At 64.5% G+C, this 27,281-nt stretch overlaps 3 protein-coding genes across 9 annotated transcripts in view; all 3 read right to left on the bottom strand.

The window, feature by feature from the left end:
• Positions 1-21,797, bottom strand: part of DLGAP3 (DLG associated protein 3) — a 29,868-nt gene extending 8,071 nt beyond the window's left edge. For 2 of the 5 annotated variants that reach the window (XM_035345337.1, XM_035345341.1), the window contains exons 1-2: positions 17,074-17,387; positions 1,959-2,038 (exon numbers count right to left, since the gene is read on the bottom strand). The gene's annotated coding sequence lies outside the window, so the exon portion shown is untranslated. Of the gene's footprint in view, positions 1-1,958; positions 5,273-12,814; positions 13,277-17,073; positions 17,388-19,403; positions 19,423-21,785 lie in introns of those variants that run through there. The other 3 variants (XM_035345338.1, XM_035345340.1, XM_035345339.1) reach the window with 3 other exon arrangements.
• On the bottom strand, positions 19,807-22,354 carry LOC118177552 (platelet-activating factor receptor-like). 2 transcript variants are annotated; one of them, XM_035345348.1, is made up of 2 exons: positions 22,307-22,354; positions 19,807-21,309 (listed from the first exon to the last, which is right to left on the bottom strand). In XM_035345348.1, the coding sequence occupies exon 2, from the start codon at positions 21,298-21,300 to the stop codon at positions 20,296-20,298; it is 1,005 nt and encodes a 334-aa protein (XP_035201239.1). In that variant the 5' UTR covers positions 21,301-21,309; positions 22,307-22,354; the 3' UTR covers positions 19,807-20,295. The 2 variants fall into 2 exon arrangements, with proteins under 2 accessions (XP_035201239.1, XP_035201240.1); XM_035345349.1 differs by lacking the exon at positions 22,307-22,354 and adding an exon at positions 21,715-21,782.
• Positions 22,355-23,370: 1,016 nt separating this feature from the next.
• On the bottom strand, positions 23,371-24,344 carry TMEM35B (transmembrane protein 35B). Of its 2 annotated transcripts, none has more exons than XM_035345847.1 (3): positions 24,185-24,341; positions 23,838-24,015; positions 23,371-23,765 (listed from the first exon to the last, which is right to left on the bottom strand). In XM_035345847.1, exons 1-3 carry the CDS (start codon positions 24,290-24,292, stop codon positions 23,635-23,637), a joined length of 417 nt encoding a protein of 138 aa, XP_035201738.1. In that variant the 5' UTR covers positions 24,293-24,341; the 3' UTR covers positions 23,371-23,634. The 2 variants fall into 2 exon arrangements, with proteins under 2 accessions (XP_035201738.1, XP_035201736.1); XM_035345845.1 differs by having other exon boundaries at positions 23,630-23,765; positions 23,838-24,018; positions 24,185-24,344.
• Between the last annotated feature and the right edge of the window lie 2,937 nt (positions 24,345-27,281).

Below are 27,281 nucleotides of genomic sequence, written 5' to 3'. Positions count from 1 at the left end.
CCCCAGTGCCTCCATCCTCTGCCACCACGTGCCCGGGCAGCACCACCACGCTCGTGTCGCTCTTGTTTAACCATTTCCTTAAGCAAATGCAAGAGCATCGCATCAGCCCCCCTCCAACAGAAGTGCCTCTGCCTGGTGGCTCTGGGCTGGCTCTGTCCCCACCATGTCCCCAGCTGCAGCACGGGGATGCCCAGCCCCATACGCACCCAAGGGGGATTTGTCTTCCTACAGCCCCTCCAAGGCCCTGCCTTGGGCACGACTATAAATGAGGAAAGTGCTTATTCTCCAGTGTAGCTTGGCTAATTAACAGCCATCAATTAATGCTTGTTATCATATTTAGCGAGGGTGACTCGGGCACCTTGTCTCGGGGATCAGAATCAAGCAAGGTGGCTTCTCGCCGAGCTGGATCAGCCCCTGGCCACGGTGCCATGTCCGGGGACAGCCCCCAGGGGACACAGTGGGGACACACAGCCCTGGGGGCCACAGCCAGCCCAGGTAGGGCATGGGAACGGAGCTGTTGGATGGGGAGCTGGGGGGGGTGGGTTGGATAAGGGGCCCCCAGCATGGCCAGGGATGTACAGGGACGGAGAGGGAGAGCTCTGGGAGCGGAGAGGACTTGACGCCTCCAAGCACAGCATGGTCTGGTGGAGCTGCCAGCATTGGCAGCTGCTGGGGAGCGTGCCCCCCCCCCCCCCCCCCCCTCCAGCAAGCCTCTCCCCTCGCCTTTCTTCCCAGCTTCAAGGCTGGATTGCTCAGTCCCGCTCGTCTCCCTCCCGCCCTCGTAATCCCGCTCCTGCTCTAACGAGGCTGGCTAATTGCTGCCTCTTAAGACGAAGGAAGCTGAAGCCTGCTACAAAAAAAAAAAAAAAAGAAAAAAAGAAAAAAGAAAAAGTGCCTCTGCCCTCCCGGGGGGAGCTGCGGTGACACAGGCAGTCAGCAGCAGGACGGGTGGATGGATGGACAGACAGACAGACAGACAGACGGATGGATGGATGGATGGAGATGGGTGGTGACCACAGGCTCCCTCCCAGCCCCAGCTCTGCCTCCGCGGGCTGAGCTATCATCTCATGCTCACGGAGGGAAGTGCTCAGCTGATCCAAATATTGCCACCACATCAGGAAGAAGGAGTCACAACAGCCGAGCAGCCCGTTATTAGGAGCCGGGCGGGCTTTTGTGCTCGGGAATGGGAGGAATTAAACAAAGCCAGCGCTCCGGCGAGGCAGCGCCGCGGCTCCCCCACAGCTGCTGGCAGCGGGATGGGGACGGGAGCGCTCCTGGGGGACTCTGCATGGGCAGCGTGGTTGAAGGTCCCATGCAGGGACCCGTGGGAGCACTCCTGTCCCCCCACGCCCCACAGAATCACAGACTCAAAATGGGGGAGAAAACCCAGCACCAGCTGAATTTGGTGCCATTTAACACCAGGGTAATTACCACCACTGGGAACCTACCACCCACACAATTATGTGCTAGGATAAACTGGAAGAGCATAATTACCATTACAAATAACTCACTTCTTGCCTTTATTGCATCCAAAGCCCAGAGAAACTCCCAGCAGCAATTCCCTCGCTGCCAACTTCCTCCCAACTTTTGCTTCTGCAGCTTTCCTGCCCACCCCAGGGTCGGGGGGCTCGTAACCCCCGGGGTGCTGCAGGGCTCACCCAAATTCAGCTCCCCACTTCACTTCCCACAGGGGCCCTTAGTAGAGGCGACTCTGCTTCCTTACACCGCCTGGGGAGATCTCAGCCTCGGGAGCAGGTACCTGGTGCAGCCCCCACGGAGCCCAGACCCCTGGCACCCCCCCGACACCCCGGTCCCACCCCTGGGCACGCAGTGGGGAGCAAAAAGGATTGCAAACCCCGCTGCAACACCTGGGTCTGGCAAAGCATTGCAGCGCAAAATGAGGCTTTGCAAGGTTTCCAGGTCACACCCGGAGAGGCAGGACCCGGCTGTGCACTCACCGCCCGGCGCTCAGGGGGATGCTGTCCTCATGGCCCGGCCGCTGGCTCCTCCACGCAGCGTGTCCCGGGGGCACCAAGGTCTGCAGGGAGATGAAGCACAGGGAGGAAGAGCGAGAGCGGTTGTCCCCCCCAAAAAAGAGCCTGACCCAAATCCTCAGGGATTTTTAGCAGTGCCTCCTTCCCTCCTCTGACCGAGGCAGTCCCATGGCCAGCGCAACCCCGCACGTGTTTTGCCCGGCTACGCCCCAAAACCATCCCCAGCCACATCCTCTTATGCAATTCCCTGCCAGCGGGCGCCGGAGCCGGCCCAGCGGCTGCCTCGCCGTTGACTTTGATTTGCTCTGGATCCGGCCATATGCTCCACAAAGGCTCCTCCTGCCACCTCGGCTTTCCAGCGCGAGCAAAGTGATTTTTTACAGCCGCTCGCCTGGCGAGGATGGCGCGAGCCCGGTCCATTCTGCTTTGCAAATTAGCGACAAGTTTGGCAGCGCGGTTCCTGCTGGGGATCTTTATGGCTCGTGATGAAAGCAAGAGAGAACAAACACGCAGCTAGAGCTCCCGGCACCGCGTGCGAGCTGGAGTCTGAAAAAAAAAAACAAAAAACTATGGTCTTCCCACTTAGGAGCTGAGCAAATTTGATCTACAGTCGCTGGATGAAAATAAATACGGAATACCGCCAGGTCGGTTCCACCGTGCTTTTAATCTATTTACTTTTTCCCAACTAGTTGTAAGCGAGAAGGATTGTAGAGAGCAAACATTTTATTTTATTACTAATTACTCTGTTATATTATTAGGCTGTATTAGTAAAATTTACTCAGCCTGAAAAAAAAGGGTGCTTAGTAAAGGAATCACCTAATTTAGTACATAATTCTGCGTCGAGTAATTATTTTCTTAAAAGTTGAATTAGCTGAAAGCAGCTCATGGATATTTCATTAGTTGTGTCAGGCAGGAAAGAGATAGTGTAATTAGTCTGAACTTTGTCATTCCCGTAAGTAATTACTTTACAGGGAAGGGTGAGGGCAGCCCCCAGTTTGGCTGTGAGCTCGCTGGATGGAGCCCACCAGGGTCTGGGGGAACCTCCCCAAAGCCACGGGGAGGATCAGCGGAAGCACCATGCTCCCCTGGAGGCAGCTACGGGATCATCCCCTTCCCAAAGTGATCCCTGCTGCTGCCCCCCCATCCTGACCCCTCCCGGGGTCCCTCTCCCCAGGACCCCCTGGCCCCCCATGAGCCCAGCCTCAGCCCCGTTTGCGCAGAGGATGCCGTGGGTGCCGTGCCCAGCACCGTGCCAGCGGCAGCGCTCCGAGCGCGCGTTCCCGTGCAATATTTATGATGCAGCAGGCACGGATGGAGCACAGCCGTGAGCGGGGAAGGTAGGTCAGGAGCTCCGGAGCAGCCGAACGCCGCGGCACCGAGCTCAGCCGGGAGCAGAGAATTCAGGGAGAACAAAGGCGGCTTCGCCCTGAGCAGGGCGCGGAGCAGCGCACAGCCCTCTGCTTCCAGCAGCGCTAGCACAGAGGGACGGGACCCAGCCCACGTGCTGCCCCGCCAGGCCCTCGGACAGGCAGCCGAAGGAGCCCCAGGAGAAGGCAAACTGGGACACCAAGCGAGCAGGATGCGAAGATCACAGCCAGCGTGCTCGGTGTGCTCAGGAAATCAAAGGCAGTTACGGGCAACGAAACAGAAATAGAGGGCTGAGACGGGCCCTGCCTGGGAAGAAACCAAGCAGAAACAAGGGGCAGAAACCAAGCAGATACAGCTTAGAATAAATAAGGGATGAGGATATTTTTTAAAAAGTCATGAAGGACAAATGCCAGCTGAAAAATTCCAAATGTGAGAGAGTCACCGAGCATGCTGAGAGGGGCCAGGGCAGCAGGGCTGAGAGCACCACGGCCGGACACCCTGAGCCAGCTCCCGCTGCCTTCGTGCAGCCCCAGCCCAGCTGCAGGCAGCAGAGCCTGAATTATTCCCCTTCACTGATGCCATTAATCGCAGGAGCTGCTCTGGCCCCGTGCAGGGCCACGAGCAGGACCCAGCAGGGCTCAGCACTGCTGGGGTGACCCCAGCTGGGGACTGCAAGACCCCGCTGTCCCCGGGGAAGGGCACTGAGCGTCGCTCTTCCCATCTGCCCCGCTCCGCACGAGGGGACTCCGAGGACAGGTTGTTTGATGGGAGTAGTTTATTAAGCACATGATTAATTTTGGCACCGGCACCGGCTGCCTGACAGCTCCTTCTCCCAGAGCTGGGGAGAGCGAGCGCGCGAGAGGTACTGCCTCTGCTGATGCAGCGGTTGGTGGGATGAAAAATCCTGCAATGCAGCACTGCTTCTTAATGAGCCATTTGTCTTTGAGTCTTCTTGACTCATTACCATGCCGGGAGAGGGATGGGAGTTGCCCCAAGTCCCCATCTGAGCAATTACTCCTCGAGCAGAGCGAGGAAATACTGCCACACCATGCCCCAGCTGCTGGGGATCCCGCACGGCCGCCAGCACCGGGACTCCCTGCCGCAGCGCCACTGCCTCCGGCTGCTGCTGCCGCCGGTGCGGGGGGGAGCAGGGCCCGGGGCCCCCGCTGCTGCCACAGCCTTGTGCCAGTGCTGGAGCCAATCCCCGGGGGCAGCAGCCAGGCTCTGTCCCGAGCTGGAGCATCCCGGTGATGCAGAGGCAAAGCCCGTGGAGAGGGGACCCCAACACCCCGTCCCCGTGGAGCCCCAGCGCGTGGAAGAGCTGCTTCACAGGCGGCAAAACCCTTCACAAATGGGAAGGGATGGGGCTGGCAGCCAGAGCCCGGGAAGAAATCGGGTGGGAAAGAAAGGGGCAGGAGGAAGGGGCTGGTGTGAGCATCCTGCAGTGGGCACGGGGAAGGGGTGGGCAGGGCCACGGGGCCACCTCCTGCTCCCCGATCGGGCAGTCAGGGAAGCTCAGAGATGGATTAATTCACAGCACCAGCACCAGTGGCCTCAGGGTGCTGGGAGGAGCGAGTAATTAGGGATGAGTGAATAATTAGGACAGGGGCAGCTGGGAAGGAAATGCACCTGGGCAGCAAAGCGGTGCGTGCCGGCGTCCCCCCAGCTCACCCCTTCCTCAGCCTCCCCGCCACCGCTGCCCGAGCACTGTGTGGCAGCAGGATTTGTGTCCCCACGGGGGCTGCCACCGCCCTCTGGTGTCACCGCTGAGCAGCTGGCGTGGGGCTCAGTGTGCTCCGACGCGTGCCCATCGCCGGTGATGCCCACGGGCAGCTCCCCTCGCACGCACACCCAGCATCTGCCCACGCTGCCTGGGGCAGCAGCAGCCAGCACGTTGCCCCGCTGCCCCCCTGGCAGCTTGGCGTAGGTGACACTGGGGTCCCAGCGGGTTGGAGAGCCAACAGCACCTCTGGAAGTCCATGCCTCATGAACGCTTTGCAGGCACCCGGGATGTGGCAGCCCCAGCAGGGACCCCACGGCTGCTGCCAGCTGTGCCACAGCCCCCGAGCTTGCAGCAGTGCTGGATGAACCCCCCGTCCCCACCCGCAGCCCTCAGCGTTTCCATTTCACCCTCCACATCCCCACCGCAGCCCGCTGCGTTCCCGACACGGGGAAGTGCTGAAGTGCTGCGTCTGCTCCAAAAGCCACTTAGCTCCCCGGCCCCGCGGTGTAATGACTTAAGCTGGGGATCGTTTCAAAGCTGCTTTCGCGAGCTCAGGGCACGCGGCTGTGCCGAAAGGCTCTGATGGGCCAGGAGTGCTGCTCTGCACCCTGAATTCCCCCCCACGTGCCACCCCCTGTCCCGACCTCAGATGCCGCCCAGTAAAACCAGTTTCCTTCGCAGCACCAGCCCCGTTCTGCAGCTCTCCCTGCAGCAGGCCGCCTTCGAGCAAGCAGGCTCTGGGCACGGTGCCGTGGCAGAGCCCGAGGTCCCCACCAGGAGGGATGCCCCAAGCCACCGAGCCCCCCTGCCAGGCTGCAGCCCCCTCCCCGGGGCCAAGGGCTGGGACAGGCGCCGGGAGCCCATCGAGCAGAGCTCGCCAGTGGAGGGCCCAAACTGCTGCTTTAATCGATGGGCTTAATTTGCAAAGCTGATGAAAAGCTAAATATTTAACTACATAATTCTGCACGGTGCTCTCGGCGTGGGCCCAGCGTGGGGGCAGAGCGTGCGGGTGGGGGGGATGCAAGGGCAGGGGCACGGCGGGGATGGGGGACACTGCTGGGACCACGTTGGCACCAGTGTCCCCATCACACGGGGCACAGGGGTGGCACAGCCCCTTGTCCCCGAGCTGGGCAGTGCCATGGGTGCTCTGCTAAAGGCATCCCATTTCCTGCTCCCCACCTGCCCCCCAAACATCCCACGGGAGCCACAGGGGAAGGGGAGCGTGGCCCAAGACAGGGAGCTGCAAAGGGCAGCAGGACGGGCCCCTGCGGAGATTACACCCCTGATATTCCTGCTACAAGAGCTTAGAGATAAAAGAGATTTACAGGATTTACCAGCAATACAAATTGAATATTTAATTTTAGCTGCAGGGGACGAGCCAGGGCTCAGCCCCAGCAGCACACGGAGGGGCGCAGGCAGCAGGTGTGGGGCCTCCCGGCCTCCTGGGGACTTGGCTCCAGTGCTCAGGAGAAAACCAACATCACCGGCAGCCGGGGGGGCGGGCAGCCCTGTGCTGGTGGGGCCAGGCACCCCCTGCCCCAGCCTGCCCCTTATCCCAGCAGCCACTTGCTGACTGCACGGCACAGCCTGGGGATCCCTGAGGATCGTCCCCAGTGCCATCCATGCATGGCCCCAGTGCCAGGAATATTCTGGGGGTGCTCAGGAGGGTCCCTGGCACCCGCTTCCCACCCTGGAGGCAACACTTGGCTGCCTCCTGCTTTGCCACAGGAGCACAGGCTGATGGGCTGGGGACAGCAGGAAGGGACAACCAGAGCTGAGCACCCTCTGGGATGGGATGGAAAAGCCCCAAAGGGGACCTGCCCCCCTCCTGCCCTGGGGACAGTGCTGCAAGGGTCCCCACGGTGCCACCCAGCCGGGACCCATCCTGCCTCACCTCTCCTCGGGTGCACAGCACCGGCACAGGTCCTGCCGCGGGGCGGGCAGGGGGAGGACGGCACAAGATGAATGAGGGAGTCGGGAGGCTAATGGCATTGTCTGGAAAGTAGGTCGTGTGCTGAGCAAAAAGATATTTATATCAAAGCTCGGTCCCCCGCAGAAGCTCCCGAGCAGGGCGCAGGCAGCGCCACGAGCCCATGGCCATGGCCTCAGCCCTGTGCGAGTGGCACGGCCCCGGCACCCTGCGCCCCATGGCACCCCATGCCCCGACCCCAGTGCCCCAGCCAGGGGTCAGCACCCGCTGTGGACCCTGCTGGGCTCTCACGGTGCCCCGGCTGTGCCACTCTCCGGGTGGAAATTAGAGATGTAAAATTATCCTGACAGGGAGGGAGCCACAGTGGCTCCATGCCTCCCTCTGACCTCGCTGACGGCTGCGGGCACCACACGAGGAACCTCTTGGGGTTATTTGTAATGTAGCTTTTGCTAACGTGTAAAAGGGCCCCGATGCTCCTCAGATGGGCAGGCAGCACGGGGAAGGTTGTGGTGGGATCTCGCTGCCTGCACACCCCTGTCCTGAGGTCCCAGCCCTGTTGCCATCCCCAGCCACGTCCCTTCCTGGGGGGGAAGATGCCTCGCACACAAAGCATCGTCCCCAAGGTCACCCCAGCTCTGCCGTGGGTGACCCAGGTACCAACCCTGCCTCACACCAGGTCCCTCGCTCACACCCACGCGCTTCCCATAAACCAAGGGAACCATCCCGGAGTGCCCTGCTGGAGCCTGCCCATGGTTTTTATCCTTCTCCCCTACATTTCCCCCACCCTGAGAGCTGCAGGTGCCCCCCAGCCCTTGCTCGCCTGTCCCCATCCCGCGCCCGGGCAGCCTTTGATGCGCCGGGCCGGTGCGGGAGCGGGTTGGTTTCCCATAATAGCTGTGTTGGCTGAATTTACAGCCTCGCTCCAAGTTATTAATAATAATGGCCTCACTCTTAAGTAGGGCTTTTCATCTGTCTCAAAGCCCTTTCCAGAGGACGTCTGCGGCATTATCACCATTTTATTAGCGTTTCGGCGGGCAGGAGAGCGAGGCAGGGAGGGAAGGGATGGCCGTGCCCACCACCCGGCTGCAACAGGGGCCCCATGGGGAACGGGGACCCCAAAGCCACCCCATGGCACAGCCATGAGAAGTGTGGCTGAGCAGGGACCGAACAGCCCTCGGAGCCGTGTCGGAGGCACTGCGGTGATTTACACGGGCGGCGAGCCCAGGCCCTGCCGCGCGGATAAATCCACTTGAGGCAGCGATAAAACAGTGTCACCTCACCGGTAATCCGCAGCGCTCCCAGCACGCTGAAAAATCGCGGGGCACGGCACCACCCGGCTGCTCCGGGGGCTGCATCGATAAACGCCGGCCCCTTGCCAGCCGGGGCTGGGGAGAAAGCCAGGGTGTAAATCCTCTGCCCTGGCAGAGCCACGGCCGTAGGGCACCCCCTGGGCGGGCACCCCCTGGGCGAGGGCGAGCAGGCCCAGCAGGCGGCCGGCCACATCTCAACCCCTTGAGGTTTAGGATCCACAGCAGCCAGGTGGGACCAGGGCCGTCCCCAAGCCACCCCGTGCGCCCCCGTCTCCCCGATCCTGCGCTCCTCTGCTCCTCTCCCCGCCGATCACGCCGGGGCTCCGCGGGCAGATTCATTTCCCTCTAAAAGTGCTTTGATCTGAAGTTATTTTTTGTTTACTGGCAACAAGGTATTGTAAATACATCTTTGCCGATAATTATAGAGTCTGGGTGCACACCTTAATCTCCATAAAATATCAGATGCTACAATTTGCCTGATTTAATGAGATTGGAGGCCCATGCGCTGCTGAGGTGAGCTGTAAACTTGGGGAGGGGGAGGAAAATGATTGAAAATGCAACGAAAAATAACATTTCCCCCACCTCTTCCTCCTCTTGGGGTGCAGCACCCGGACCCCACAGCCCCCGGGGGCACCCACCCCCTGCGCCAGCTCGCCGGGTGGGCCCGGGCTGCGCCGCAGCACCTTCACGCAGGGATGGGCATTTAGGACAAACGGTGCTTTTTATACCATTTACCTCATTAAATACCTCCAAAATCTCAGAGGGGCACCGAGGCCACGCTACGCACCATGTGCCGGTGGAGGTGTGAGGACAGGGATGCCGGGGGGGGGGGGTGCCGGGGGGGCGGCTGCTGCTGGCCCCATGCGCCCCAGCGGGTCCGGGTTATGGGGCAGGTAGGAACAGGGCAGGGCCACGCGTGCCAGGGCTGTGGGGTGGCCGTGGGGTGGCTGTGGGTTCCCCCACCACACACCAAAGGCAAGCCGGGGGTCTGGGGGGGGCCGTGCTGGAGCAGCTGGGGATGGGGCCCAGCCTGCAGGAGCTCAGCACCATGCCACGGCCGTGCCGTCACCCCCCTGCCGTGCCCCTCTCCGGACGGGGACCCCCGGGCAGAGGGGGCTCAGCGTGTCCGGGCGGGGGTCCCCTCCCCGTAGCTGAGGGGGGGCAGCCTGGGAGGCAGCAGGCTCCTCGCCGTACCGAACACCGCCGTTTCCACAGCAACCTTAAAGGCCTACAGCTTCCGCCTCGCTAACGAACCCGCGCCGGTGACGTTCCCGGGGGACGCCGAGCCCATCACCCCGGCCTCGGGTCACGGCACCCTCTCCATGCGCCCACCCCAAGCCAATCTCCCCCACAGCCCCCCCACCCAGACCCCAGAGACGCAGGGGCTGGGGAGCCTCGGGCCCGGCAGGGTGGGCACCCCAAAAGGCCCCCGCTGCCATCCAGAGGGCACGGTGACCTACAAACGTCAGGCTGATGGGTTAATTAATTTCCTCCTTCCTCAGGCCGTTATCAGCTGGAAGAGAACATCACCTGAGACTGTTAATTGGGCTAATTATTCCAGGTTCAGATTTTGAATAATTAGTTACTGTTGTCTCCAGCCTTACCGCCACAGTTTTCTACAAAGGGCAGGCGCTTTCCTGGCTCCTGGAACAAGGCAGGTGCCAGAGAGGGCAGGGGGCTGAGGCAGGGTCCCAGAGGGTGACAGCCCTCACCGGGGACAGGAGGACAGCAGGAGAGAGGGGGCAAGAGGAGAGCAGAGGGGAGATGCCCCCAAATCCCCCAGGCACCCAAGCGTGGGGCCAGGCTGCAGGCGCTCCATCCTACACCGTACTGGGATGCCTGCCCTCACCCGAGCTCCCCCCGCTTTAGGGGCTGCCTGCTCACGAACCACTCACAGCAAATTCCCCCGAGGGCTCGCACCGGTCCCCTCCGGGCATCTGACTGCCTCTCAGCTCGGGTCAGGCTCTCTCTGGGTAAAATCTCAGCCCTGTGCTTCCAGGAATTGGGATTTCCCCGCTGGGTTTCCCACTGTTCGGCGTGGAAACGTGCGCCGTCTGGGCAGGAGGGCAGGCACCCGCCCTAAAAAGGGCCACAGCCATACTGGTGCCAGCCAGTACTGGTGGTACTGGTGCCCATGGGGACGCAGGGACCTCGTGCCACCCCTCCTGGGACATGGGTGGCAGGTGCCACCAGGTGCCCCAGGCAGGGCAGAGGGGTGAGCAGAGGCAGCACAGCCCCTATCCTCCCCTACCCCAGGAACACCGTGCTTCCTTGCAGCCTCGTCCCCCGCTATTAATAGCCTTCGCTAGCCTCCCTGGGAGCCATTTGCATATTTGATTGCAACTCCGAGGCGGGGCAGGGCCCTTCAATCAGCCGCTCCCGCAGCCTCATTTGCATGGGTTGACATTTTGTGCCGGGAGCGCTGACACCGTCACCGGGCGATGGGGACGTGGCTCCGGGGGGTCCCAGCTCCCCAGCCTGCGGTGCAGCCCCCAGCGCCCTGCATCGGCTGCTGTGCACCCACCTGGGGGGGCAGGCACCGGGCAGAGCCCCCAGCACCCCTCCAGCCTCCCTAAAACCCTGAGGAGTTGAGGGAGCTTTGGGTGGCATGTGTCCCCAGGTGGCCTGCGTCGTCACTTTCCAGCCCGACCCGCGCCCCGGCCCCATCCAACCTGCCCAGTGGGGTAATTACCTGCCCGGCGGGGTAATTAGCAGTGCCGGCAGCAGGGCAGGGTGTGGGGTGTCAGGCACATCGGCGGGTTGGCTGCTCGTCCTGCCAGCCTGTCTGGAGCTGCTGCACATCAAAGGCCAGTGGCAGGCTGGGATGTGAGGGCTGGGACGTCCCCAAGGAGACGGGGGGCTCCTAAACCTCAGCGCACCCATCTGCATCCTCAGGAGGGACCGAGGGGACATAGGGACAGGACACAGGTTGGCCACATGGAGATGGAGCAGTGGTTGGAGCAGCTGGACCCAGCACAGCCAGGTGGTGCTGGGATGCACAGCACCGTGGGCAGCTTCTGGCCACCACCAGGCCACCACCAAGCCACCACCAGGCCACCACCACAGCCACCACCAAGCAACCACCAAGCCACCTCCAAGGCCACCACCACACCACCCCATGGCCCCACCGCCAGCCCCTCTCACAGCCCCAGAGCTGGGAGGCAGCTGCAGGAGGAGCCAGGCAGCCCCAGAGCCCCAGGCACACGGGTGGGAGCTGGTGCCAGCGCTGCCGCAGGCTGTGTCCCAGGACGCCCTCGCCTCCCCCCCGGCTCTTGGCATCACGAGGTGCGCGCTCGGCAAGACAAAACAACCCGGGGCGAGGCGTGGGACCGCGCCTGAGGATGGTGAGGATCAAGGGAGAGTTCTGCCACGTCCCTCCCTGCTGCCTCAGTTTCCCCTCCCGGAACACATACTGCTGATGCCGGTTCATCGCAGGGGTTTGGTGGCCGGGGAAAGCCACACGGAGGCATGGAGGGCCCTGAGCGCCCCAACCGCGCTGCCACCAGCCCCGTGCCGAGGAGACAGGCAGGGCTGGAAGCACAGATGTCGGCACCGGCTGTGCTGCTCCCCGGCAGCAGGGCCGTCTGGCAGGCAGGCAGACCTGGGGCTCCCCGGCTCCAGCAGGGGCTGGGAGCAGGCCCCAGGGGGGACCCATCGCTGGCGCACACACCGGGGCGCAGCCCTGCCCTCCCCGTGCCACCACGGCACGCTCACGCCATCCACACCGGGAATCTGCTCACTGCTCTGCCATGGAGCAGGAAAATCCCCTCACAACACAACGGGGGGGCAAACAAACGCCCACCCCAACCCACCCCATCCCATGTGGGGTTTGGGGAAGGATCCCCCAGCTCCCCAGCCCCTGCTCTCGCAGCCCCAAGCCCTGGGCTCTGATCTCTCCGGTGCTGGGCCACCGCTCCCCCCGCACCCCTGAGCACAGGACGGAACCTCCAGCGTGCGCACAGCCCTGCTCCCTCCTGCCCCTCCACGACAGCCCCCACTCAGCACAGGGACACAACCTGTCACAGTGCAGGGGTCCTGGAGCAGGGAGCACTCACCTGCATCCTAACCGAATGCCCTCACGGAGACCACCAGGTCCACAGGGGTGAGCGCGGTGCGTCTCCAAGGGCGAGCTCAGCTCGGGCACAGCACCGGCTGCCACCGCGCACAGCCCCGGTGTGTGCAGCCCCCGGCCCCAGCACACACAGCTCGGGGCTGCGGGGAAGGGAGGAGAGACCTCGGGGCTGGGCTGGGAGCTCCCCATCCCGGCCGGGCGAGCTCCAAGCTGCGCCGGGGCTTGTCTGGGCGAGGGCTGGCCGGGAGCCATACGCTGCACACCGAGACGAGGAGGTGGCTGCCAGCGAGGAGGGCTCGGCCAGGAAAGGGTTAGGACCGGCTCCACAGGGGTGCGGGGAACAGCCCCGAGGGGGTCCTGCTCAGCCCCCCCCCACCCCACCCGGCACCCCTTTCTCCTTCCCTGCTCCCCACTCACCCTTCCCCAGCCCCTAATCCGTGCAGTCGCCCATCCACGCCCGCTGGGAGCCGGAGGACGTTCGAGCGGCGGCGGCCAGGTTTGCTCTCTCCCTGCCAAATCCCCACGGGCTGCCCATGCCACGGCGGCGTCCCCAGGGTCACGGCCACCCGAGGCAGCGCGGCGGCCACGCTCCCGGCCAACACCGGCACCTTCCAAGCCGGCGAGTGGCAGCAGAGGAGCCGGCGTCCCCGCTCTCGAGACACACCCCCGCGTCCCCACGCGCTCCAGCCGCCCCCGCTCCCCGGGAAGGGGCTGCCCACGCCGAGCAGCGCCCGCACGCCCCCGCGCCGTGCATGGCTGCGCACGGACGGACACGCGGCCCCGCGCGCACGCACGGCTGCACAAGGCACGCGGGCACCGCTGCTGCAGCGCTCTGCACCTGGGCGGCCACGCAGCCGCTCCCGCACCGCTCTGCGCCCCCCCCCCCTTCCCCTCCCGTACGCCCCCATGCACGCCCCAGCGCTACCCCGCTCCTCCTGCACGCAGTCCTCACCCCCGCGGGCCCCACTGCGCGCCCACGGCTCCCCAAATCCACCCACACACACAGTGGGGCCGGCTCCCCTCTCCCCCAGCCCCTCGGGGACCCAGGGTGCTCGGAGCAGAAGCGAGCCGGGGAGCACCGAGCCCTGCCCGCTGCCCCGCTGAGCCGATGCCGGCAGCACCCTGGGGCGCATCAGGCAGCCCCACCACCGGGCCTCATCCTGCTCCACCATCACACGACCACAGCGAGGACTGCCACAACCAGGACACGCAGCGTTTCCCCATCGTGTCCCCAAACAGAGGGATCCCCAGCCCCAGCAGAGCCCCGACAGCCCCCTACAGCTGCAGCAGCGGGGCCGGGGCAGCAGCAGGTCCCCCGCCAGGCATCGCGCCGGCATTCGGTACCTTTCAGTTTTCCGACGCGGCACCCCCGCACTCCCACGGACAGGCTGTTCTCCAGCTCCGCTCTGCCCACCACAAACTTCAGCTGATTCCAGCCCAAATGGCTCCTGGCCCCACCAGGAGAGGGGCCAGGCGGGGAGCGCAGCCCCTACCCTGCCCGGCTCCCCGAGCTGCCGCTTAAGGCCGGGCAGACCCCGGGTGAAACGCCAAGCACTGGCACCCGCACCGCAAACATCTGCTCCTCCAGTGGCCTCATGATTCACAGGTTATTAATTGGGGCTTGGCAGCGCTGGGATTTGTGTTTGCATCCCCTGGCTTCGCTCGGAGCCACAACTCACTGCCGACAAGCTTCGGGTGCCAGAGCAGGAGCCAAAAGCAGCAATGCACCGGCCGCAGAGGAGCTGAGCCAGGACGGGCATGCGGGGCCGGGTGCCCAGCCGAGAGCTGGGTGCGGGGAGCAGCGCAGAGCCAGAGCCAGCACGACGCCCGCAGCAGCGCCCAGGGCTCGCCAGGAGCCCAGCACCACCGGCAGCGGTCCCCAGGGGGGCTGCGGCCCCCGGGTTGTGGTGGGCAGGCTGCTGCCTCGGCTGCTGCCTTGGCTCCCACCCGGCTGCTCTTGGCAGCAGCCCCGGGTGCCGTTGGTGCAGCCTCGCGAGTTCCCTGCCACGAAGAGCGCGTTGTTTGGGTAGGGTCTCCCGGCTGCTCCCGCGGGCAGCGCCGAGCTGCTCGGGCATCGGCTGCTAGCGAGGCTTCGAGGGAGAACTGCAGAGCAGCTCTCTGCTCGGGCAGCATCAGACAAAGGCTTTGAAAAGCCTCCTCCAAAGAGAGCCAAGAGAAATATGAATTCAGAAGCTGATTAGAAACCATGTCATGGCTCGTTCCAACTCCAGCATTTGGGGAGGAGTGAGCCGGTGGGGGGTGGGGGGAAAACGTGAAAAATGTAATTAGGGTTTAGGGAAGGTTTTAGAGGTGCTGACACAAGGAGAGGCTGGAGCACATCTGCTCGTGGGGTGGGGGACACCAGGTGCCTGGAGCGCCCCCGGCCCTGCGGAAAGGTGGAAAGCACAAATTAATTCTCCTTAATCTGACGGGCACTGGCTCTGCTGCCACGTGCTGCCGCCGCAGCTGGCAGCGATCAGCCCGACCCCCTGAGGCTGAGCCCCCTCAGCACCCCATGGCTGCCTCCATACAGCCCCAAGGCCACGCTGATGGGCACTACGCAGGTCCACGAGGCCGGGCACTGCTCTGCATGTCCCCATCCCTTGCCTTCCTCGCCGTGCCCGCGCCGTGGGGTGTGCGAGGGATGCAGGCAGCCACCCATCGCCGGGATCCATCCAACCGCCGGCCCCGTGCCCCGGCCCCCCCAGCCCCCAGCACAGCTCGGTGCTATTCTTAGCTCCCCGGCTCTGCGCTCTCCCAGGCAGTGGCCCCGTATATTACTATTATTGCTCGCTGCCAACGTCTCGAAGCAGGCAGCCAGGATCGTGGTGGGGCTTCCACACCCCTGTTGACCTGTCATTCGGTCCCTGTTGGGGTTTGGTCTTCAACAGGCTATTTTGGGAAATCCAATTTTATGGTCAGAAGGAGCACAAGGCATGCATTCTGCCCCTGAGCCGGATCCAGGCTCTTCGCATCGCTCACATCCAGATTTTGGCCTCGCCCATGATGGAAACGAGGGCCAAGAGTCACCTTTGGCTCCAGATCCCAATTTCTGGCTCGGTGGGATCCAGGGTTTCAGTTCAGCTGATGGGAGAGACGTGAGCGCCTGCAAAACCTGGAGCTGGAGCCCCCGCCACCACCGCAGCACCTGGGCACTGAACCCGAGCGCGGGGCCTGATCCTGCCCACGCTGCCAGGCAGAGCCGTGGGGACCCCACAGCAGCGCAGCTGCCGGCCACGCAGCTCCTGCAGGGCTCCGTGCCCTGCTGGTCCCAGCACGGCTCTGCCCCAAGCTGGCGATGGGGATGCAGAGCAGGATCCCCCGTGCACTCAGCCTGGCACCCCCCTGCCCTCTCCTCCAAGCATTGCCAGGGCTCGGTGGGGTAACGCAGCCCAAAACGCAGCTCGTGCCTGTGCCTCCCCCTTGCCGGTGCTCTCACTACCCCCCTAACCGGAATGCTCCGCACTTTGATGGCTATTTTTTTCCCTCCTCTGCCCTCCGAGCGCGGCCGTGCCCGGCTCCTGGCAGCAGTGCCCCCGCTCGAGGCCGCGGAGCTGCCCGTGGCCGGGTGTCCTCGAGGGCTGGGCGCCGCGGACGTGTGCGGGAGGATGCTCGGAGCAGGGAGGCGAGGGACTGCGATGGACAGGAAATGACATCCATTTCCTAAAGGAGAACCTGCGCTGCCGGCCGCATCCTGCCCCCTTTTACACCAAGGGAGGCCTCCTGCTCTCAGCCCAAGCTCCCGCGGGGCCTGCTGGTGCCCGTGCCTGGCTCCGTCCCTTCCTGCACGCTCGGGGCTTCGAGCTTGGCCCCGGCAGGGAGGTGACGTGGGGGGTGTCACGGGATGGAGAGCGACGAGCGGTCCCAGCGCCAACTCACTCTGCAGGATTGGCACCGGGTGGAGGAACAAAATCCGATCATCCAAGGGGAAAGAAGGAGATGAGAAGAGCGTGGCACCCAGACCCTGTGCACCTAAAATCTCCCCGTCCTTGCTGGGGCCAGCTTGCACCACGAAGCCTGGGAGCGTGGTGAGAGCCACGGCACGGCTCGCACCCCACGGCACCTCCCGGCATCTGCTGGCACCCACCCGGCTGGGACCCGGCTCCATCACCCCGCACCACACCCCTCCCACCCCACAGCACCAGGGGCAGCTGAGAAAGGAGACCCCGGGGCTGGGGGGACCCTGGGCCTGCCCAGCCCATCCCCGAGCCCTCTGCAGCGGGGCGAGCAGGGGATGGCCGGCGTTGCCCCGCTGAGGCGCTGCCAAATCCTGCCCTGCCCAGGGGGCACCGGGAGGTGGGAGATGTTGGGTGCCCCCCGCCCTCGCCACGGTGCCAGCAAATGCCCCCCCCCCCCCCCCCCCCCCCCCCCCCGCACCCCATAGATCCCCTCCAGCCCTGTGGGGCCGAGCGGGGACCCTGCGGGGCCGGGCACCTCGCGTGGAACCATCCCGCGTGGAGCAGCTCCGTGGACCGGCAGGGAGGGCACGGAGCGCCCAGCGGGGGCGGCAGACGACCGCGGCTTCCCCGGGAGAAGCAGGGCAGGACCGGGAGGAGCAGAAGGACCATGAGCATCCCCGGTGACCATACCCCAAAACCAAGCACCATCCCCGAGCATCCCCCCACACACCCCGGTGCCTGCTGCCCCCCGCCGTGCGCCGCGCCCGCGGTTCTTACCCGGTGCCTACATCCTCCGGCCGGGACCGGGGCCGGTGCCGGTGCCCGGCGGCTCCCCGGCGGCCCCCCGCAGCTCGTTCGGGCACGGCTGGGCACGGCTCGGCCCGGGCCGGTGCCCCACGCGTGGGAGCGCGGCGGGCGGCAGCATGCGAGTGGCGACGGCCCCGCAGTGCAGCGCCGAGCGGCGCAGCCACAAGACGCGGCGATGGATTTTCCCCGGGAGGCAGAGCGGGAGGCGGCGGCGGCGCAAAATGGCTCCGGTGCGGCTCTGCCGCCGCCTCCCGGCGCCCCGAGACCCCCGCTCCCCGCCCGCCGGGGCTCGGCAGGGCCGGGGGGAGGAGGTGGGGGAAGCCGCGGTGCCACGCGTGGGGACGGGGGGATGCCGGCCGAGGGGTATGCCCCAGACCGTGGGCATCCCCCCAGGCCCTGGGCATCCCCCCCAGACCGTGGGCACCCCCTCAGGCCCTGGGCATCCCCTCCAGACCGGGAGCATTGCCCCCAGCCCATGAGCATCTCCCCAGACCGAGGGCATCCCCCCCAGCCTTTGCGCATCCCCCCAGCTCATGAGCATCCCCCCAGCTTGTGGGCATCCCCCCAGCCCCTTGACATCCCCCCAGCCCCTTGATATCCCCCCCAGCCCCATGGCACCCCCCCCCCAGCCCATGGGCATCCCCCCAGACCGTGGGCATCCCCCAGCCTATAGGCATCCCTCCATCCCATTGGCATCCCCCCCCCAGTTCCTGGGCATCCCCCCAGCTTTAGGCATCTCCCCAGACCATGAGCACCCCCCCACACTGTGAACACCTCCCCAGCCTACAGGTAATCCCCCCAACCCGTTGGCATCCCACCTCCCAACGCCTCCCCTCCCCCAGGACCCCGCTTGCCTGCCCGGGTAGCGCTCCGGGGTCTTGGGGCTGCCCACGAGGGGCTCAGCCTCCCCCAGGCAGCCGCGGGGCCATCAGAAGCCGCCCACCCGCAGAGCCCCTCGCACCGGGCGGTGTAATTTGCTAATAATAATAATTAAGGCGCGTGCGGGTTACAAGTGCAGCGGAACAATGAGCCGGTTAACGCCTCGCTGCGCGCGGTGGCGGCAGCGGCACGGCGGCACGTGCCCGGCCCTGGCATCGTGCCCTCCCCGAAGCCACCCGCTGTGCCGGGGCAAGAACACAGCCCAGAGAAGCTCCTGCAGCTCGGTTTGCAGCAGCCGTGTCCCAGCGCTTCGTGTCCGTGTCCCGGGACGGCCGTGTCACCAGGCAGGGGGGCACAGCATCTCGGGACTTGCTGCTCAGCAGCCCCATGGTCCCCATCGCTGTCCCATCCCGCTGAATAAACCCTTGGGGGTCACCAGAGACCGAGCTGGGGCTGTCCAGCCCCTGGTACTCAAGGACACCCCCCGGTAATCCCGTTGCACCCCGGGCGGGTGAGCCCCAGCTCTCGTCCGGCCCCGCAGCGCCAGTGCTTCCACCTGGCACGGCAGCTCCTGCGTGCACGCGGGGAGCAGAGCTCTGCCCACCTCCCTGAGAAGTTACATAAAAGGATTAATATTTAATGCGTGCTCCAAAAGGAGAACGGGGGGGCGAGCGTGGCTGGGACAGCCCCTACTCCAGGAGAATAACGGGGAGGGTTCGGCGTGCAGCACCAGCACGGCTCTGCTGAGACACGGCACCATGGCACGTGGAGACCTGCTCCATCCAGCCCGGCCACGGGGCTTGGCTGTGCTGAACCGGAGCTGAGCACCCAGGTGCTGAGGGCACCCTGGCAGCCCAAGAATATCCGTGTCTGGGTCTCCCAGCCTCAAGATCGCGTGTATTTCTCTGCAGCACACGGAGACCCCCTCTCCCCCAGCTTTGCTGCCCTGCAAATAAGTAAATCACCGTAATAAATCACCGCTGAGCCACGTCCCTCAAGTGCAGCTGTCACCCAGCAGCACCCATGGGGCAGAGCCCCCACCTGGGTGCCCACGTGTTCGGGGTGCAGCAGCTCTGCCCACAGGAGCACACCCGTAGGGGTGCATCCGTCCCGCAGCAGGAGCAGCACAGCCAGTGGACACAGCTCCGTGCAGAACACAGAGACCAGGACACAGGATTTGGGGTGCTGGAGGCATTAAGGGGGGGGCTGAGGGCGTGTGATGCCATCAGGACCCCCCTCAAACCCCTTTGCCCATGCCTGATGCCTCCTCTTTCCTTCCAAAGCACCGAGCACACTGTGCTGGGGGGTGACACCCCCAGGTGGGGGGCACCTGAAGCCCCCGTGTCCCCCCCATCCCCACCACCACCCCCTGCCCTTCACTGCCCTGAATCCCACCCGGCTGCGCAGCGCCCACCGCTCACCTTCGCACCGTGCCGGGGAGGCAGAGCTGAGGCAGCAGCAGGAACGAGACAGGGCTGGGAAAACACCATCTTCCGCCCCTGCAGACGCCCACGGCCCTGTGCCGGCTCCGCCGCCCCCGCTGAGCGCGAGGGCTCTCCGGGGAGGCAGCGGCAGCGTGAGCGGGGCTGGAGGCTGCGCTGCCCATGGGCAAGGCACCGGCACCCCGGCAGGCCTGCACGCAGCAGGGGTGGGGGAACGGGAGGCTGCTGCCCCCCCCATGGGTCCTGGTGCAGGAGCTGGGTGCGTGGGGATGGGGGTGCCGGGGGGGTCCCCGTGCCCAGCTCTGTCCTGTCTGCGGGAGCGGCCGGTGCTGCTCGGCATGCAGCGCGGCACCCCGCCGGCAAAGAGACTCGGCAGCCGTTGGCTCGTTCATTTTTAATCCTGGCAGGGAGCAGGCGGGATGAGGGCGTGAGGATGGGAACGCCGCGGGATGGGGTCCCGAACAGCCCCCCCCCCAAGGCAGCCCAGCTCAAAGCGTCAGTGTCTTGGTGCATGTCCCCACGGGATGGAGCCCCCCGGGAGGGGACAGGACCCCGCACGTCACCTCCTGCCCTGTCCCACCGCAGCTCAGCCTCTCCCCACCCTCAGCAGGGAAGGCGCCCTCCTGGTGCGTGCAAACGCTGGGTGCAGGATCCACACGAGAGAGGAAACCGTGGGCCGTGAGCGCGTGGGGATGCGCCGAGAGCAGGGCGGGGGTGGATGGAGTGGGGGTGTGCAAGGCGAGAGCTCCCCCCTCACCGCTCCCTGCTGCCGGAGCTGGTCCCAGCCGTGCCCATTGCCCTGCTGGGGACCCCAACCCTCTGGGACTGCAGCAGCGGGGGGGGGGGGCAGGACCCCAGCACCCCCCAGCCGCTACGAGGAGGTGAAGGAGGATGCCCGGACGCTGGGCAAGGGCACGTCGGGGGCCGGAGGGGAGAGCGGGAGGCACCGGGCAGCTTTGCGCAGGGTCTGTCCCAGGTCAGCCCTGAAGCGCCGGATGCAGAAGCAGTAGACGAGGGGGTCGAGGCAGCTGTTGAGGCTGAGCAGGGCCACGCTCAGCGCGTGCAGCACGTCCAGGGCGGCGGGGGGCCCGCAGGGTGGCACGGGGGGCCTGCTGCCCACCCAGGGGGCCAGCGTCAGGTGGTAGGGGGCCACGCACACCACGAACACCAGCAGCATCCCCAGCACCATGGCGCGCGCCTGCTGCCGGTGCGAGCCCGGCGAAGCGGCGGCAGGCACCGAGAGCGAGCGGGCGACAGAGGCGTAGGTGCCCAGCACCACCAGGAAGGCGGCGGCGAAGAAACCCACCATGGCGTAGGCGTAGGCTCGGTGCCGCGCGTGCTGCTCGAAGCAGGTGGTGGCCCCGGCGCGGGCCGGGAAGGTTTGCCGGGCGGCCAGGGTGGGCACGGCGCAGCCCAGCCCCAGTAGCCAAGCCAGGGCGCAGGCCAGCGCGGCACCGCGGCGCCCGGTCAGCGGCAGCACCGGCCGCGCCGCCCGCACGGCGCAGTACCGGTTGAAGCTGATGAGCGCCATGAAGGTGACGGCGCTGTAGGTGGCCACGTAGTAGGTGGCCCCGGCCAGGCGGCAAGCGGCCTCCGAGAGCAGCCAGTCGCCCCCGGCCAGGTAGTAGGGGATCCAGAGGGGCAGGGTGAGGTTGAAGAGGATGTCGGCCAGCGTGAGGTTGATGAGGTAGATGCGGATGGCCTTCCTCACCTTGCCGCTCTGCAGGAACACCAGCAAGGCCACCAGGTTGCCCGGCAGCCCCACGCACAGCACCAGGCAGTAGACAGCCGGCACCAGCACGAACTGCACCGGGTCGTGGGGCACGCACTCGTCGGGGAGCTCCGCCGGCGGCAGCCCCGGTGCTGAGCCGTTCATCCCGGGCTCCTGCAAAGACGGGAGGACAGTCAGGGACCTGCGGCACATGGCGGGGGCGTTGGACCGGGTGGGACAACTCCAGCTGGTGCCTACAACTGCTCAGCACCGGACACGAGCTGCCCCGTGGGGTTGCTATCAAACAGGCTCAGCTCTTCCCCACCCCAAGGGAGCTGACGGGCTCTGGGAGCCATCCCAGCCCCCCCAGCCGCATGCCCCCACGCCGCCAGGCAGCCAGCGGCTCCGCCAGCCCGGCGCTCCCCGGGGACCGGCAGGCGCAGCTGCACCACGGCCCAGGGGCAGAGCCGCAGACGGCGGCACCCGGAGGTGCTGAGCTGGCTCCAGCTCGCAGCTGCGGGGCTTAACGCTGCCTAACGCCGCCCTCGCAGCCGTGAGCTTGCTGGGGGCTGCACGAACCCCTCCAGCCCTGCTGCTGCTCCTGCTTCTTCCTGCTCCCAGCGCCCCAAAATCCCTGTGGGGAAAGTCACCCAGCGGCTCAGGGTGCACCAGAGCGCAGAGATGATGATGATGAGGAGGGGGGCACCAGCACGGGGCAGGCACCCCCTTGTTCCCCAGCCCTGGACATGGAAAAACCTCTCTCTGTTGCAATTCCTGTAGCCCAGGGCTGCAGCAATTTCACCTCTCATCACGGCCTGCCCACACCTTGCTGACGGCTCTGAGTCACCGAGCGGGCGTCTTCCAGCACAGCAGGGCCAGATCCGGTGCACACAGCACCCAACGCCGCGCCAAGGCACGGAGGGCTCGGGCTGCTGAGCATGTGCCATGCAGGGCTGATCCCGGTGGGCTTGAATTGTTTCACAGAGCCAGCACAGACCCCTAAAACCCCCCCAGCTCCCTCAGCACTCCCCTCTTCCCCTTCCTTTTTCCACCCTCACTGGCACAGGGATGCATCCACCCCTGCTGCACCCCATAACCAGGGGGATGCCCCCAGCTCCCTCCCATCCCCGGCTCAGCACCACGCTGCGGACACGTCCAGGAGCTCGCTTACCCCGCGTCCCCTCCGGCTGCTCCTCGCCGCCTCACCGAGCCGGGTTGCTGGAAGCTTTAAATGCTCACGGCGGGCTGGGGGAGGCCGGGGACGCCTGATTCCAGCCCCCCCCAGCCCATGTGGGGGTGAGAGCGTGTGGGAGGGCAGCTGGAGCAGGGAGGCACCTGCGTGTGTATGTAATGGGGGCGGCCACGCTGGAGCCACGCTAAGACCCCTGCACCAGTGCTGGCTGGGGGCACAGGGGGGGTGGTGGCTGTGCCCCCCCCAGTGCCCCCGTCCCCTTCCAGGGCCATTTCCCAGGCCCCACATGAAAGCAGTGGAGGTCAAGTTTCTGCACTCAGCAGCTGGGAGAAGGGGGGCAACCCGAAAGGGATCAAAGCAGGAATCTGCCTCCTTGTGCTTTTGTTTGCTTCAAAGCGGGATTCAGCGGGAGCAGAGCCCCAGGGTCCCCCCAGCCCTGCAAAGGGGACGCTTCCCCCGCCCTGATGCCTTGGGACAGGGAGCCTGTCCCCTTGGTTGGTGGCTCAGGTCCTGGTGGTGGCTCTGGAGTGTGCTGCACCTCTCCGAGAGCCTCGTCTCCCCCCGAATCTGTCCCAGCTCCTTTGCTGGGAGCTGCACAGGGTTCAGATGTGATCCTGGGCTTCAGCCAAGCTGCCACCATGCAGTGCCCATCCCCAGGGGACTCAGTCTGTCCCAGAGAACAGATGGGTCCCTGCAGACCCTGCCCCACTGGAGCAAGACCCCCAGAAAGCACCTGCCTGAGCCCGCCCAGGCATAGGGCTTGGGGGACCCCGGGGCTGCTGTCACCCCGCTGGGTGCGCGAGTGGCCTGGCATGTTGCAGCGTGGCTCCAGACAGCCTCAGGGCTCCTTCCCCACACAGGCTCCCATTTCTGGCTCTCCACCCCTGCGTGCTGCCCACATATTTCCCAGTCCTCATCCCCAGGTGCTGCTCTGGGACCCTGCCAGCCCCCCGTCCCAGGACACAGGGACCTCCCAGCCTCACGGTGACTCTGCAGCTCAGCACTGGGGGAGGCAGAAACAAACAGCGGAGACAAAACATGAAAAAAACAGAGGCTTTATTCCAAAATATGAAAGCCCCCACGAGAGCCAGCGCCAGCCCGGCACGGGAGGACCCGACCACTTCATGCTGGTTCAGCACCAGAGTGGCAGCGGTGCCACGGTGGAGCCACGGCCTCCATCCTGCAGTGCCCTGCTAGCAGCAGGGCCACACCACCCAGCAGCGCCACGTTACCTCACAGCCCCCCAAAACACCGCAGGGGTCTCGCCTCCCTCCATCCATCTGTCCATCCGTCCTTCCTTCCTCCGGTCACTCGAATTTGGGCTTGGAGGGGGCTCCGTGGCCGCGGATGTTGAGCAGCAGCAGGAGGCCGAGGCAGAGCGTGGCGGGGGCGCACATGGCCAGGGGCTCCCGCAGCACCAGCAGCGTGTAGATGGCACCTGGAAGAGGGGGCGCAGGAGGCATGAAGGGGGTGCCAGGGGCCAAGAGCCTCCCGCCCCGCCGTCCCTCACCCATCATGACGATGCTGAGCACGAAGTTGCTGATCTCCTGCAGCAGCTGGGGGCCGACGGCCAGCAGCAGCCCGGCCACCGCCTCCACCCAGCCGACGGCCACCAGGTACGGGTCAGGTTCAGGAGCGAAGCCGAAGTCCTTGAGGGGAAAGACCTCGGCGAAGCGGACAAACTGCGCCTGCTGGGGACAGCAAGTGGGGCCCAGGTCCAGCTCCAGCACCGAATCCCCCCTCAGGCTCCGAAGCCCCCCTCAGACTCTGAACCCCCCCCAGTCCCCCCACGGCTCCGAAGCCCCCCTCAGGCCGCCCCCAGCGCCCCAAGCCCCCAGAGGCCGGCTCCCCTCTCACCATGTGCCGGTGCACGTCGGCCGAGAGCCGGTCCGTGAGCTTCACGGCGCCGGCCAGGAGGAAGAAGAGCCCGAGGAGAACGCGCAGGGCGGCGAACACCGCCGCCATGGCGGGCACGGGGCGGGGACGGCGACGGGGGCGGCGCGGCTCGGCCCTGCCCGGCCCCGGGAGCCGCCTCACGGCCTCGGCCCCGGGGCTTGGCTCCACACAGGGCCCGGAGCAAGGCTGGGGGTCGTGGGGGGCCCGGAGCAAGGCTGGGGGTTGTGGGGGGCCCGGCCTGCTAGCCCCCCCCCCCTCCCCCGGCAGAGCACCCCTCATACACCGGGGCCATGCTGCTGCGCGGTGCCGTTGTGGTAAACCACAAATTATTTAATTGTCAAAGCCCGTAAACCAAATGTGTTAAAAGCCGGTGAGGGGAAGCAGCGAGATGGCGGGGGCATCGCCTGCCCTGACCCCACGCTCTCGCTCGGCTCCCTTGGGGCGCAGCAGATGTCGGTGCGGAGCTGCGCCCTGCGCTGCTGGAGCATGAGCAGGCAGCCCTATTGTCTAGGAGAGCCTCTTGGGGGAAAAAGAGAAAAATAAAAGAGCCCAGACCCTGAGTGAATAATGGATTGAGGCGCTGAGGGCCACAACACATGGAACGCGGGGTTGTCTTGTTGCTGCACGAAGCTCTCATCGTTTCTCCAGGCCCATTGTTAGTGTGTGAGGGGAGAGGAGCGCAGCGAGGCAGCTCCTGAAGAAACCATTTTCGGTTAGCTTCAGAATTTGCTCTTTTCCTGTGATAGCAAGGTCTCACCCACCCCCAAGGCAGAGCAGAGCCCGCTCAGACACAGGGCAGAGCTGGCTGTAGTTTCTGTGCAAAAGTGCAGCACCATTGCATCATGTTTGCTTCCCCTCCTGGACCCACACGTTTGCCTTTCCCAGGCAGCCAGGACCAAGCACGGGGCACCCACGTCACCGTCTGGCTCTGGAGGGCCACAGCAGCCATAGGACGGGGCAGGGTGGCACCACGGCTGCGCTGTCCTGCGGGACACGGCCCCTGCCTGCAGGGACACCCATCCTACACCCAGGGGTGCTGGAGGAGCCGGGCCAGGCTCACAGACCTGGAGCAGTCGGTGCCCCCGGGGACACCCGTCCTCGCCCCCCAGCAGTGCTGGAAGAGCCGGGCCCTGGCTCGCAGACCAGGAGCAGCCGGTGCCCCAAGAGCCCTCTGATGCACGTCACAGCGAGTGACTCAGAGCCGGCTGCCGCTCACCCAGCTATCTCTGTGCAGGAGGGAGAGGAATAAATAACTCGCCCTGCCTTGGTGCAATCCTACCCCAACGGGAAACATCTGCAGACAAAATATAGTTCCCTTTCCCCAAACCCCCCCAGCTGGGACTCTGCTATCTTTAGATTTATGAGCCCAAGCTCCTCCTATGAGTCATTCATCATTTGTCAGGTCTTAACTAATAAAATGGCCTCCTGCATGGGAGAAACTGTTCCCCCACCACGTAAGACTGGACTACAGCGATCTGCCACAGGTTCACTCATTTGCCTCGTGAATTCAGCAGGAAGATGCCAAGCTTTGTGTCCACCCCAGCTCTAAAGCAACCCCACACCTGGTCCCTGGGGTACTCACGCAGATGCAGCTTTATTCCCCCCCTCATAACCCCCAGGAATCGCAGCCCTAGTGCCGCTCCGAGGTGCCTGGGGCTGAATTGCAAAGTAGATAAATACAGTGGCTGTGACAGGGCTCCACCACCACCCGTACGGCTCTCAGCCTCTGATGTTTATTACGGGAGCTACTTAGACTAATGAAACATGCAGTAGAACCAGGTAATCAGCTTCACCAGCCAGCAAACAAGAACCTGCTGGCACGCTGCCCAGATGTTAAGGAAAAAGAAATGCTCTGTGCTAGTCATCTATCAGGTGATGCTATAATGGCCTACACACTGATGAAAAAAGCAAGGGCTTTCTGCAATTCTCCAAAACACGCGCAATTTCGATACAAAAAGCAGAACACGGTTTGCTTATAAAAGGAGTTGTAGGAGGTGAAGTTCATTTAGAGTGCTGGTACCACTTTTAGGTTGAAAGTTTCACATAAGAATCTGCCACTGCTGCAACAGGGGAAACTAAATCAGGACAAGTTACTGGAAAATAACAGAATTTGAGGAAAAAAAGGCTGCATAAGGCTGCAGTAGCTGTGGAGACAAGACAGTGAAACCCACCCACGTTCCTGCCACTACGGGCCTCCACTGCTTTGAGGCAGCACTTCCCTCACCAGCAAGACACCTCCTAAAGGCACAGGATGCAAGGGGCTCCTGCTCTCCAAGTCCATCCTCAAAGCACTGGTCCCCAAAGCATTGCAGTGCTTGATCCTTCCCAGCGCGAGGTCAGAGGGCTGCTCAGCCTCTGCAGCAGCTTCAGCACTGCACACACCACAGGGCGTCGTTTCTACAGGTAACTGACCACACAGCTCAATTCTCTCCTTCAAGGCTCCTCCTTGGTTAAAAGGTCTGAATTAACAGGTGAAGAACTTAATTTTTGAACTGTGTGCAGTACTTAATGAATCCTGCAGCAGAACCTAATTAAGATTGAACCTGTCAGCTTGTTAAGAGCATGTAACGCAGCGCCTTTTCCATCGCACCTGCCAGCAGCTGCGGCATGAGGAACCACAAAACCTCTTCTTTCAGAAGCCTCTTCAAAATCTGGACAATTGCATGAAGATGTCAAATCAATGAATTATCTCACTCTACCCTGTACCTGATTGCATGAAAAAGGGGAAACCAGCAGATAAAAGCTTTTAATGCAGCATCAACCTTCTGCGCTGTAAAACTCAGGCGCAGTGAAATACCAAGGCACCCCCTGCTGCTGCTCACCCACTCACAGCAGCTTGCAGTTGCCTGCAGCTCGATTTCTTTCCCTCTAACCATGCCCTGAGACACACTCGTGACTGGCGTGGAGCCACAGGGCTGGCAGTCCAGCAGCAGCAACTGCTTGTCTAAGAAACCCTGAATGCCTAATGAGTAGAGGTGGGCACCAGAGCTACTCATACACACACACTGCTACAAAACATTGAGTCAGAAATGATGCAGTAGCTCAGACCAACATTAAG

Source organism: Oxyura jamaicensis, chromosome 23, assembly GCF_011077185.1.
Source record: "Oxyura jamaicensis isolate SHBP4307 breed ruddy duck chromosome 23, BPBGC_Ojam_1.0, whole genome shotgun sequence".
NCBI classification, from domain to species: Eukaryota; Metazoa; Chordata; class Aves; order Anseriformes; family Anatidae; genus Oxyura; species Oxyura jamaicensis.
Note: the sequence above shows the minus strand (reverse complement) of the source record. Positions and strands in the feature narration are given on the sequence as shown.